This window comes from Pseudonaja textilis, chromosome 1, assembly GCF_049901715.1.
Source record: "Pseudonaja textilis isolate UNSWEBS1 chromosome 1, rPseTex1.2, whole genome shotgun sequence".
In the NCBI taxonomy this organism is placed as follows: domain Eukaryota; kingdom Metazoa; phylum Chordata; class Lepidosauria; order Squamata; family Elapidae; genus Pseudonaja; species Pseudonaja textilis.
In genome coordinates this window covers 213,016,649-213,030,478 of record NC_141990.1, presented here as the reverse complement: position 1 = coordinate 213,030,478, position 13,830 = coordinate 213,016,649, and the positions used below count along the sequence as shown (strand labels likewise).

General features: G+C 41.9%; 1 protein-coding gene across 1 annotated transcript in view; it reads right to left on the bottom strand.

Moving 5' to 3' along the window:
- The window catches only part of ADCY5 (adenylate cyclase 5), a 220,655-nt gene extending 210,016 nt beyond the window's left edge, over positions 1 to 10,639 (bottom strand). The window contains exon 1 of the mRNA XM_026707994.2: positions 8,662 to 10,639. Within this exon, the coding sequence (XP_026563779.1) occupies positions 8,662 to 9,672 (1,011 nt within the window). The 5' untranslated portion in view covers positions 9,673 to 10,639. The remainder of the gene's footprint in view (positions 1 to 8,661) is intronic.
- Between the last annotated feature and the right edge of the window lie 3,191 nt (positions 10,640 to 13,830).

The window sequence follows — 13,830 nt, the reverse complement described above, 5'->3', positions numbered from 1 at the left end:
GATTTGGTAATCATGGGATGGATAAGTTCTCACAGCATGCTAGCCTAGGCTAAAATAGGGTTAACTAGATGGTAGCTGTAGCGCCCAGACATCTGAGCACGCTCTGTGGCTGAGACCATCAAATGAAGACAGCCAGTCTGGTCTAGTAGTTAAAACATCAAGGCTAGAAACTGGGAAGCCATGAGTTCTAATCCCAGACATGAAAATCAGCTGGGTGACTTTGGGCCAGTCACTCTCTCAACCCAACTCACCTCAGAGTGGTGTTGTTATGGGGAAAATAGGAGTATTAAATTCACTATTTTGAGTTGTGTATGACAAATTGATAAGTATGAGGTGTAAATAAATAAATAAATTATGAAGCAATAATTAGGGTTTTTTTTTTGTTTGGGCACAGGTGTATTATAAGAATAGCAACTACGTTTTATTAATTTAAAAAGAGCATTAGCTTTCATGAGAACCTTGCCAAGGTTCAGTGTCTAAACTAATCCAAGTCAAATTTTAGTAGATTTGGTCATTTGGCCATGAAAAAAATAACAGCTTAGCTTATGCAATTAAATAATTAGAAGCTATTTAAAAGGATTGATTGACAAAAATATTAATTACTTAAACAAGCAAGAATTGTGAAACTATGAAATTAGACTCTTGAACATGATTGTTTAAAGTTAATAATATACCGGTACTAACATAAAACTAGAAATTAACATGTACACCTTTGAATCAGTCAACTGTGAATTCTATTACAATGCTACCACAACTTGCTAGTACTGGATATAAATAATCTTCAAGGCATTTGGTAGCATGGGTGTCTGCAACTGACCATACTGATAACCCCACCCCCACCCCCCAGCCATTCGTATGTCCCAGTGCAAATCCCACCTTCTATCCTCAATTCCGATGTTAGCATTTATTTCAGAACCACAAGTGTCACCCAAGTATGACAAACTCAGATTGGAACACAATTTTTTAAAAAACGTTTAAAAAAAACTGTTCAAACCAACAGGGGTGTAAATTTCCTTGATGTCAGCAAAAATTTCTTCCAAATCCCTAATCCAGGAACTTCTTATTTCTACGTCAACTGAATAAAATTAAGATCAAATTTAAAAGGTAGACTATATTTTTATAATGTAGTATATAATTTTATATTTTAAAAGGCAGACTAATATCCATTGCTTACTAACTTAAGAGTCAAATGATTAGCATCCCACTCACCCTTATCGACCCATGGAAACTTTTCTTTTATTTATTTACCATATTTATACAGCAATTCATCACACAAACAGGAGACTCTGGGAAGCATACCCCATAACTGCACTATAAAATTCTGTAACAATTTTTACAATTAAAATAAAATAAAATGCACAGATAAAGCAAAACAGATAAAATAGGTAAACTCAAGAAAACAGGAAAACAAACATCACTTAATCTCGTACAGCCACTTGCAGGCTCTCCCTGGGATCCCCACAGCTGGTAATAAATTTTTATTTTATTTTTTTTTAAAGATGTTTTAAGGATTTTCTAGGGAGGCTAACAGAGATGGGGGCTAACCTCATGGGAGGTGGGAGACAGTGTTTCAGAGGGCAGGGATCACAGCAGAAAAGCTCCTCTGTCAGGGTCCCATCAGATGAAGACCTATAGCATCCTCCTCCTACCTAACCTGGTGAAATCTGTGGGTGCAGTCCCTCAAATACAGGTACTCCTCGACTTTCAACAGTTCATTTAGTGACCTTCCCAAGTTACGAGAGCACTGAAAAAAGTGACTTAGGACCATTTTTCACCGTTATGACCTTTGCAGCATCCCCGTGGTCACGTGACCAAAATTCAGACTCTTGGCGACTGACTCATATTTATGACGGCTGCAGTGTCCCAGGGTCATGTGATCCCCTTTTGTGACCTTCTGACAAGCAAAGTCACTGAGGAAGCCCGATCCACTTAACAACTGCGTTGCTAATTTAATGATTGCAGTGATTCACTTAGCAACTGAGGCGAGAAAGGTCGTAAACTAGGGCAAAACTCACTTAACAAATGTCTCACTTAACAGGAATTTGGGGTTCAATTATGATTGTAAGTCAAGGACTTCCTATAACCTGGTCTCATGCCATGAAGGGTTTTTATATCTTTTATATCCTGGATACTGATATAACTTAGAGAATGGCTTCAACTTGGACAGATAGTCCTGGTTCTGGAGAACAGGAATATTCTTAAACCAGCAATAAGCTTGGTGTTAAAACTCTGTCTTTCTCATTATTTTGTCTACTTGTAGGAGAGATGTTCCTGAAGCAAATGCTTTTATCAAGCAAGATCCAGAGAAAGGGTTTTTTTTTTTACAACTAGTAAATGGTTTGTCCAACAGCCTCCATACATTTCCCATATCAAAAGAACAAGAAGTCACGCTGCTGACTTCCAACAACTGTAGCTGGAGGGCATTCCAGGGCTACAGAAAGATGAAAAACAGACTCAGATGCTACAAGTACTCCTTGGAGCTCCTGGGCTGCTCATAGCTGGCATGGAAGAGCAGTCCCATCATATATGGGAATCAAATCAGAGCTTAGCTTCAAAATCAGCAGAATTGCTATAAAGTTCACAATGAGTTCATATAATACGCATGTGTTGTTAAAGCCATTATCTCTAGCCATTAAATCTCAACAACTCATTTAATAATACTCATTTTTTTAAAAACCAGACAATTCAACATCGGATTAATTTGTTATTATTCATCAAAGCATTACATAAAGCTGGTAGTCATAGGAATGATTTCTTTTCATACAAGAGATAAAATAATTTTGATGAAAACGTGGTCAACAAAAGTAAAGGAACTAAATGAATCTAGTGGTGAGTTTTCCCACGGCAAGTTGGCCATGGCAAAAAAGTGATGAGTTGGCCGTGGCAAGTTGGCTGCCGCAAATTAGCTGCTTCAAATTAGCCGCGGTGAGTTGGCCATGGCGAGTTGTCCCATTCAATTCAGAAAGGGGCAGGTGGGCTTTTATTACATTCTTCATAAAGGTAGCCATATTACAACTAGGTTGTTTCAAATGAGCCTGGGTTGTGGGCAGAAGAGACACCACATTGTATTTATTCTCACACATGAAAAGTCAAGAGCACTGAAGGGGGTTATTGTGATACAGGGCTTAGTAAAAGGTCTAAATAGCTGAGAGGGTGGCTTGGATAAGAGAAGAGTCATAAAACAGAGACACATGGTGATGCAGCTGTTTAGAAATGGTGCTATCAGGCTCTGCCCAGAAAGAGGACAAATCTGAATAAAAATGCAAGAGTTGGAAAAGAAGATTGTCGTCAAATCTCAGGTCACCAGGAAAGCTAACAGTAGATTAAAAGTATTTACAGATGTAGGTTTGTTTTAGATTTTCAGAGAGCTCTATTCCAGGGCTTGGATCTTTGTATGATACATTTTATATTCCAGGAAACTGTATAATTATTCTGTTTTTCGAGATGTGTGCCCAAATAAAATACACTAAAATAATATTCTAACAAAAAGTACAATATTAAAGCATACATAGAATAACATAGCATCTGCAATATGGAACATTTGTTGGTCATGTACAATCATAAGTAACCCTACACCTTACTCTTTAGCAAAATGAATCAAGAAATTGCCACTGAAATCTCACCTAAAGAAAAACTAGAAATGAAATTTAGGATCCTTTTTAGGACAGGTTTTTGAAGGGAGGCATGGTAAATGATTCTAAAACAAGTTCTCTAGGCTTGTAAAACCAAGATGTATGAATCACAACATAATGCATAATTAAGTATACACTTTTTAAAAATAAAATGGGATGGTTTTTTTGGCTTTATTGTTCCTAGTAAATCATGTGAGCCAACACACCTGAGAAACACAGAGCTGTTCAGGTTATGGCTATGGAATCAAACAGAGGAAGATTTCCTGCTGAGAAGGTCCTTCAACCAACACTCCTGGGGGAAAGGAACAAATGCATCCTGCAAAATCTGGAATAATTTGGAAATCCTTAATATTGACATTTTTGTGGGAACACCGCCAGAGAAGTCCAGTAAGACAGAGTTTCCGAGCCTTGGCCACTTTAAGATGCGTGGACTTCAACTCCCAGAATTCTCCAGCCAGCATGGCTGCTGGGGAATTCTGGGAGTTGAAGTCCACAGATGTTAAAGTGGCCAAGATTCAGAAACCCCGCACTAAGGCAACATTGGGTTTCATCCACCAACCTTATCTGCATGTGATGCCGTCCTAGATTAGTTTACCCATAAATAGAGTGGAGAGCCTCTTATTCCCATGAAAATAGAGGCATGTCAGAACTCTGCAAATGTCAGACTTCCAGTTTGAAGGGCTTTGGCAACAGACAGAAATCCGTGATCGTGCGCAGTTTCTGTCTGGGCTCGCCGCTGGAGCGCCCCGATCCGGCTGGTTTCGGGGCTAAGCCACCCCGTAGAGGTGGTGAAGAGGGGGGAGACTGCCAGCAGGGTTGAGGAGAGCCGCATCTCTCCTCCTCAGCTGGCCATTATTCCCTTTCCCAAAGGCGGTTGCAGCGGTGGTCAGAAATGGCCACCACAAAGAAGAACTTGACTGGAAAAGAATGTGCAGGAGGAAGATAAGAAGTGAAAGTTTTGGCTGATCGGGTTAAATTGTAAAAGCAACAACCACGGTACCCTGGAATTTAAACTTACAAAAAATAACATCGCTCCCAAAGAAGAGTCGGAAGCAGCGAAGGAAAGGGAAAAGGGAAAGGTTTGCCTTTTTTTTCCCCTTCTCTCTCCTTCCCTATACTGACAACTAAGAGAAATAAGAAATCAGAAAAATCCACTTTGACATCAATAGGCAATTAAGCTGAAAATAAAACAAAATGCCAAAGGGATAATAAAGATTTCTGGACATTAAAAACTTTCTTTTTCATAAGCAGGAAGGGAGAGAAAAAGAATAAGGGCAGGATCTGGAAGAGGGAGGAGACTGCCTGGAATTAAAAAGAATCTAAAGTAAAACTTCAACAAGACTTCTAAAATATACATTTTAACTGAAACTTTGCAACTAAATAGTAACCCCAGGAAGAGAAAGTGAAAAAAAAGCGCAAAAAAGAAACAGCTTGTGTGTATTTGGATTATTTGGTGATCTTTGGATTTTTGGTTATTATATTTGAATGACTAAAATCAATCGGGTGGTTGTTTAAAAATTTATACAATGGCACCACTTCTGGATGAATTGAAAATGGAACTTAAAAAGTACAAAGAAGATGCACAGGAAGGGAAGGGTTCTTTTGGCTTCGTCTTTCAATTCTTAGAAATGGAGATTTGGAACTATGAGAAACAACAAGAAAAGACTGCAAAAAAAGAAGAGTGGGACAAAGAAGAAGCCATCTTTAATGAACAAATAATTCTGTGTGGGGAAGAAAAAGGAAAGGGGGGAAAGAGAATGGAGAATTTAAGACTTAAAAAAACAACCAAAGAAAAGAAAAATAATTCAAAAAATAAGTATAATACTGGAAAGCAACAGAAAAGGGGAATACAGAAGAGAGAAATAGAGGTAGAGAGACAAGGGGGTAAAAAGGGGAGAGAGAAGAAGAGAGGGAAGAAGGAAAGGAAAAGACGTTACAAAGGACCGGAGTAAGATATAGAGAAACAGAACCTATTTAGAGATAATGGGTGAAAATCTAACTGAAAAAGGATTCTGTAAAGGTACATAAGATTGTATTGTTATATTAGTAATAGAAATAACTTTAGAAAATTGGAAACAATGTATGATTAAAATGAGGGATAAAATAGTTAGTGTAATTTAGTGAAATATTTGTGAATAAAATAAGTGAAATAAAATAAATGAGAAAATTGAATTAGGAAGGAACGGGAACAATTTAATTAGTTAATGTTTTATAAAATATAAGTGAAGGGGGGGAATTAACTATGGAAAGCTTATAATTGTTCCCATGGAAGTATGATATTTAATTGAAAAGTAATGTTAAAGATGTTAAGACTTTAATGAATATTAATATTAATGATAGAATTGAATTGGAATGGAATGTTGTTTTAATTATATACATTTATTTTTTTTTTCTTTTTTTTAAGAATAAAGTGTGTATTTTAAGAATGTACCAAGCAGAATCCGAATGGAAGTTATGTATTATATTGAATGTTACAACTTTAAGGAAAAGATATAAAGGCGTCATACTCCAATCAGTAACTACAGGAGAAATTTCGTTTAATGAGAAAAGATAATAGATAATTGAAACAGGACAGACAAAAAATATAAATACAATGATTTGAATTGAGATGAGATAATTAAAATAAAATTGAGAAAATTAAAAGAGGGGAGAAGCTATGCAGAAAATGTAAAATAGTAATAAGATATGGAATAGAATATAAAAATGAGCATGAACCTGAATTTGTGTCTGTATGAAGAAATGTAACCCGGGATTATGCTGCTTTCAAAAAAGATGTTTTATTTGTATTTTTTTTTTCTCTTTGTGAAAACTCAAATAAAATTTACAAAAAAAAAAACCTCTGCAAATGTCCTGTCTATATGGATTTCATTAGGAAAGAATGAAACGAAAACTGAAAATAGCGGAAAATTATTAGAATAATATTTAGATTTGGTCCATTCCCATGTTTTCTACCCCCACCCCAGACTTTCTTATTTGGAAGGAAAAAAAAAGGATATGCAACAGCGGGGCAGTATCAGAGAAAAATTAGATTTCTATGGTAACAATCTACAGTCTAGGTAATAAATGGCCTGTTAAGTTGTGAGGTAGTTGCCAATTTAAATTTTAGTATCAGATGGCTCTAAATATAAGCTTCGTTTATAGTTTGAAAGGCAACATTTTAGACTAGCTATCAACTCTTCTGACAGAAAGAAGAAAAGATGTGAAGAACTAACCTATAATTTAAAGTAAATTAAAAAATAATCTAATTGTAGTACAAATAATTCATAGGATATAGCTGGCTAAAAGTTTCAAGCGTTACAAACACTTTATATTCTGGGTCACTTCACAATTAAACTAAACCACTAAGTCAACATAATCCCTTTTTCTTCATGCATGCCAGTTGATTTACAATTTCCTATTCTATCTGTGAAACGATTCTTTCACTTCAGGTGTTAGTGTATATGTGATATGTGCTAAACAGGAAAATAAACAAGGGAATCAGGTAATGTGATAGGAAAAAGCACAAAACTGAAGCTCAATCAGTCAGTTAGTAGAAAACCTTACAAGAGTCCAACAAAGTAACGGAGAATTATCATCTTCATTTTGCAGATAATCAGTGGGAGAATCAAGGACATTTATTTAAAGTTTAAGTGAAACCTCAACACAAGTTGACTTATAGCAGCCAAAGTTTGAAACACAAAAGTGCTCTGAAACCGAAAGCTTTACTAGGCTCCTTCTGAGGAAAAACAGTTTTTGAAAGATTTTCTAAGTTTAAAAGATAGAGGCAAGATATGACAGCCCTCCTTGCTTTCTTTGTCAACTAATTTTGTTTAACAAAGATGAAAGTGTTGTAAAATTAGGAAATGATCTGCTGAAGTGTTATTTCAGCAAAACTGCACAACTTTAGCAATTCCCTTAGTAAGTTTCATGTAGCACCTATACACGTAATCTTATTCCACAGGCTGGTTGTTCCAAAAAATATTAATAAAGCCACTCTGTTACTGTTACTATTTAATGTTCGTGCTAATACGGCGAAAGGAGAAAATTAAATAAACTAACCACAAAACTACAGTCATGCTTTAAGGAATCTTTCACAACAGAACTTAAGAGTTTCTCTATCTGGATTGAAAATGTCTAGATGTACACTAAATGATAATAAAATCATATGAATTTCTTCTAGTCGAATGGCTACTGTGATTTTTGCAGCACAGATATGGTATACTTTGGTATCAATTCCCAAATGAAAGCACTGGGGGGTGGGGTATAATAAATATGGATGTGCAAAGTGAGATGAAGTTAGAACACAAAGCCCCTGTGCATAAAATACAGTCCTGTATAACATGTTCAACTGATGTAATATCAGACATTCTCTTTAATTATAAACTGATACTCCAGAGGAATCTAAGCACCTGGATTCCTATGTTCGTGAAAGGAAAGTTTACATATAAGAACGATATATAACATTCAAGATTAAATCATGTTTTATTCTCTGGTCTTGACAATAGTGACATAACTATAAACAAAATCCTCCCTACACCCACACAAAGAGGAAACTGCTTTATCAGAAAGAAAATTTCCTTCCAGAGCAACAAGCTAATTTGGGAGGTTTGCTATGCAATATACTTATTAGAAGCTTTTTTTTCCTCCACAACTTTGTGGAATTTCATTGGGGGAAAAATTAATTCTGACAATTGCCACCGAACAATGCAGTTCTTGGTAGCATGGTAATCATGTATTTCCCAATTGTTTTCACCTCTTTAATTAACAATACTATTGTATCAATAATCAAATCCAAAGAATTCTTTAACAGCAAGAAGCTATGTTTCTCTCCTATTGGCCAAATAACCCATGCCTCAACCCCGCTTTCCGAGTGTTCAGTTAAGGTCAATTAGGCATATAAATAAAAAGAAATGCAAGGAAATCAAATGACAGGGAGCATCAACACAGAGAAAGGACTAAGCCTGGAGCCAGGCACTTCCAAAAACAATCCCCAGGTATTGCAAGTTCTCAGTCCGAATTAGCAGCCACACATCCAACAGTTCAGCCTTACCTGTCGTAATAAGACTTTGTCTTCTGCATTGATTTTGAGAGAAATGGCCAGGTGGATGGCAGACAATACCACACCACTGATGACTGCTGCCCTCATCCTGATGGGTAGCAAAGTGTAGATGCTGTAGATAAAAAAGATGGTCCACCAGATGCCCTCTGATGCACTTCTGGGCTGCATTAGCAAGCAGCCAACCACTTGCACAGCTAACACCACAAGGATGACAGAGTAGCACATGAGCCACATGTGGTCCTGGTGGAAATCATTGCGGTTGCAGATGGCCCCCAGGGACACCATTAGCAGGATGGCCAGGGACAGCACCACCACGTAGGGCACTTGGTAATGGCCATGACCAGTGTGGAAGAGCAGCATGACCAGGCACACCAAGACTAGCACTGCCATCAGCATGGTCAGGCTGCTCTGGTTGAGACGGAAAAAATACCGCTGGTAGAGGTGCTCCAACTTCTCTGACTGGAATTTCTTAGACCTGAAGATCTGCAGCAGGCTTCCACAACAGCTGCCCATTGAGAAGATCATCTCGGAACCCACTTCATCACCCCCCTGCTCCTCCTCCTCCTCCTCCAGCTCGTCCATCTTGGCCTTGATCCGTTTCTCCTCCAGTCCCAGCTCCACAGAACGTGGATGCACCTCACCCTGCTCACTACCATAGTGTCTTGGACTTGGGGCAAGGGAGGGATCTCCTGCCCGACAGGAGTGCTGTCTGTTGTCTCCACTACGATCCTGCCAAGCAGATTTGGACCTGAAGCTCATCATCCTGCAGCCACTTACCCCATGGTTCCTGCTAACTGGAAGGTCATACTCCTCCTCATTCCTCCACCTGCTCACCATTCTGGAAGATTCCTTGACTGAGGCCCTGGTAGGGAGAGGGTAGGAGTAGCCATTGGCTCTGGATTCAGCTTCTCCCCAGGCAGAGCGATGTGGCTCTGCCCCTCCACCCCTGGGCGCAGCAGAAACTCCAAACCCCGGAGGGCTTACGCTGTTGGAGCGGGACATGCCCTGCTGGGGCAGCAGAGGAAAGGCAGGAATTCCAGGAAACCAACAAGAGGGTGGGAGGGAAATCAACCAGAAGACATTGGGTGGTTCATGACACAGAACCAAACGGCATCTCTCCGGCTCTTCCAAATAGCATCTCTCCACCAATGAACGGGAGGGTGGAAGCGAGGGCAGGAGACCAAACCTCAAATCCAGAACCAGATCCAACAGCGTCCCCAAGGATACTCAAATCTCTCTTAGTTGCCAGCTGGAAAGCCACTCGTGTCTCCTTCCCTTCCCAGGAGTCCAGTGTTTCCTCATGCAGGATTTATATAGCCACATAGAGAGCTGGCTGGGAAGCAAGTTTCCCTCCCCTCCCACGGAAAGAAAGGTGGGCTCTCTGGCAAGGATTCCCCTTCTGTCATTTCCCGCCCCCGCCCCCCAAAGAAAGTCCCCGGGGTTTTGGCAGTTCGCTGGCCGATCAAGAATTCAAATCCACCACACCGGCATGCGTAGAAAACGGAGACAGAGGAGGAAAAGGCACCTGGAGTGTTGATCCCTCCCCCCCCTTCGCTTTAAGCCACAATCACTCTACAACCAGAACGTAACTTTGTTTAAATCATCACTGTGGAGCATCTTGGCATGTCTCTCTCTCTCTCTCTCTCTCGGGATCTCCTCCCCGCGAAAGACCTGGCTGTCCAAAACGAACTCAAAGAGGCGGCATCATCTCCCCGCGATCTACTCTCCAGGAAGCGGAGTAAAACCATGCAGAAGCGTCATTTTTAATTTGGCCTGGAGGCAACCCGCCTATGCGTTGGTCATCTGGGCAGCTGTGGCAGAGGGCAGCCCCAGAGGCAGCGCCCCGGGCGCCTGGCAAGCCCCTGGCTCATTGTCCGATCCCCTCCAGTTTCGAGAAGGGCGCCCTAAGGATCGGCTTGAGGAATCGCGAGCGAGCCAGCCGCCTCTCCGAAGCCCCTTCTCGGTTCTTTCCCCAACCACCCCCACCTCCCTACCCCCACCTCCAATTGCTCTTGCTCAAGGCAGCGGCGACATTGCTGCAGTGGAAAGGGTTAGCGAAGCACCACCAACCCCGGAGCCGGCACTTGAAGCGTTATTTATTGGAAGCGAATCGGCCGCCGGGTCGGCCCGGGTATCTCTTCCCTCTTCTCCCTGCTTGGAGGGAGCCAAGTGGGTGGGATCGCTGACGCTTTGCCGGGACGGGCGCCGCTATATTGCCCTTGGAATGATGGAACCCGGAATCCGGTGGATCGAAGGCAGAATCAGGCGGGGTGGAAGCAAACCCCCCCCAAAAAAACCGGGCAGGGCGCAGGCGGAGAAAGCGAGAAGCTCCTTCTTTCGACCGTCGCTTCAGCCAGCGGTGGCAGGGAGTTCTTTCTTCGGCACACACACACACACACAAAAAAGCCGACGCTTGCGCTGCTGCCTCTCCAGGCGAGGATGCGCCGTTCTCCGCTGCAGCCAAGGAACCACCAGCCGTTCACCAGCTGTAGCGGCGGGGCAAAAAAAAAAAAAAACCACCCGCACAATCATAGGCTAATTGTGGGGCTGGGAGAGGTTTGGAGGGGAGGGGAGGTTGACGAGGGCGCAGGAGCTGCCTTGTGGCGCGACTTCTTCGGAGACCACCCGCCCGCCTGCCGCCGCGCTAGACCTCCCGTGCCTAAGCCTGCAAGGCGCTGCGGCGGGCTGAGGAGAGGCGACCTTCCCCTCCGACAACGTCAGCCTGGCAGCGGCTGCCCGGTTCTTTTTGCACGAGGAAAAAAAAGGGGGGGCCTTTCCCGCGTTACAGCTGGCCTCTTCGGCGCCACGCCGGAGGAGCTTCCCCTCAGTTTCAGCGGCGGCTCCCTCTCCTTCGCCCCGCGCTCGCACGCTCTTCTTGCGGGGAACGGCAGCCCGCCCCTTTCAAACCAACCTTTGTACGGCCCCTCTTCCACCCGAGCTGCCGCCTGGCAGAATTCCGCCTCGGTCTTGAAGCTATTGGCTGGTCGGTCGGCGGTCGCGGTGTAGGATTGGTTGGCTTCGCGAGTTACTCTGCTGGATTGGCTTCTCCTCCAATGGGTAGTTTGGGAGGCGGGGCAACGTTGATCTGGTGCCCTGCTACTCATCACCATCGCCAAAGCCTAACCTGGTTGTGGTTGAATTCTGGAACGCTTAAAAAAAAAGAAAACGAGGGAAAAATAATCATGGCAGTTCCAGAACCAGCCTTGCAATACAATCAAAGCCAAAACTGAATAGTTTTCAAGAATACCGAATGTCTGCTATGTAGAATTAAGGGCAAAACTGGAGATCCTCTCATGGGTGGCTGTAGTAAAATTCTTCAAACGGTGACATCGTGGTAGGGTTGCTGAAATGGTCCACTAGAGGTTACAGGAAGAAATTCTGTTGCACTGTTTGCCAGAAAACCATTGGCATATGATGTACCTGAAAAAGTTTTGCAAAATGGGCTGATAGAAATTTTGTGAAATTTCAGAAATCAAACTAATAAACCATAATGCAGTATAACCAGGGGTGGGATAGGACAGGATTAACTACTGGTTAGGGATTTACGAGGTTCCCTGCATGCTGTGAGCCGCGTGCCTGTAAACCGTCATCGGCATGCTGCCTGCAGAGAAGCAGCCTTTGAAACAGCCCTCTTTTCCTGCTTTTTAAACTGCAGCTGTGCCTCGTTCCACAGCTTAAGTTGAAAAATCAGGAAATAAACATCAGCTAAGAGCCTGGGTGGGTACGCCAAAACATCAGCAGACATAGAACCGGTCCTATGTTTGCTGCTCTTCAAAGCTACCGGTTCTACAGAGATGGACAGAACCGGTAGAATCCCACCCCTGAGTATAGCAGGTATTACTGTTGCAGAAAAGAACAAATGGTTCCCTGATGTGGCAATGCCTCAAGACAGTGAAGCAAATCAGCAAAATGGAGAAAATATCAATATATCATGATTTACTAATTGAGCTTGAAAATTATGAAAGTAAAATCTGTTATCGTACCCATTGTAATTGAAACTTAATGCAGTATTAAAAGGATTTAGCAAATATTTAGAAATTCCAAAATGGATGGATTTGACAAGACCAATTTTCAATCAGCATATGTTTTACCAGACAACCCATGGCCTGTTGGTCAAACTTTCAAAGATATTTCGTTACCTAAACAGAGAAACAAAATGGCCACAAGTGTACAAAAACACAGTGGCTTCCTGACGGCTTACCCATTGATTTTGCTTGTGGAAAGCTGGCAGGCAGCATCAGAAATTACACCTCTTCCTTGGTGACCCACAGGACTGCCTGACACTTTGTTGTGGGGATAAAAGGAGCTGCAGAATGCAAAGAAAATTGCATCCCAGCTCTCTGGTGTGTCTCCAAGGTACCCCGTCCTGTCAGCACCTCCCAACCAGCCCTACCTAATCAGCAAGCTTCTGAGTGGTTTCCTCATCCTTCCATCACTGTTTTTAAAAAAAACATATTTTGGAGGGAAATTTCATTGAAGGTTACAGACCCAAGAATTTCTTCCTTACCAGATGACTCAGTGCCTTCAACAATGATAAAGCCACTAATATACTGCCTTTATTGATGTAGGAAGTTAACACCCACCGTTCTTCTAGAAAAATGAAATATCCTGGGAAATATAAAAAGGCAGAATATTTCCCCTAAAAAGAGTAAAGTAGAAACTCAGAGAGGCAGAAACTCAGCCCCCCACACCTTTGTTAATGGGTGGGCCATTAAGGCCTGGGCCAGAATACTTTACATAACAAAGATCTCCAGGTAAAGGTATAACAATTGCCCAAGAGCCCTTCCAGTGCATCATCATCCAGCAAGGCTCAGCCAAGCCTGGAACTCAGGAAAGCCTACAAAGTTAGCTAAGACCTCCCCATCCCTGGGAGTTTGACAGCCAATGGGATACATTTCTTGCACAGGAACAGGAAACACTAAGATAGGGTCCAACAGAGGGTTTATAAGGGTCTCAGCATCTTGGCCGGCCCCTTTTTTCTGTTTTCCTTCACCTTGGAGCATGTGATCATCCTTCTTTGGAGCTTTGAGCCATGTGGTCCTGTCAACCATTAAATCATCTTTCCAAATAGCCTCCATATTTCCAGTGTCTTTTTCCCCACTTGGAACTGAACCCAGAAGGATATTTCTTCCAACATTGGAAACGTGATACATTCAGAGA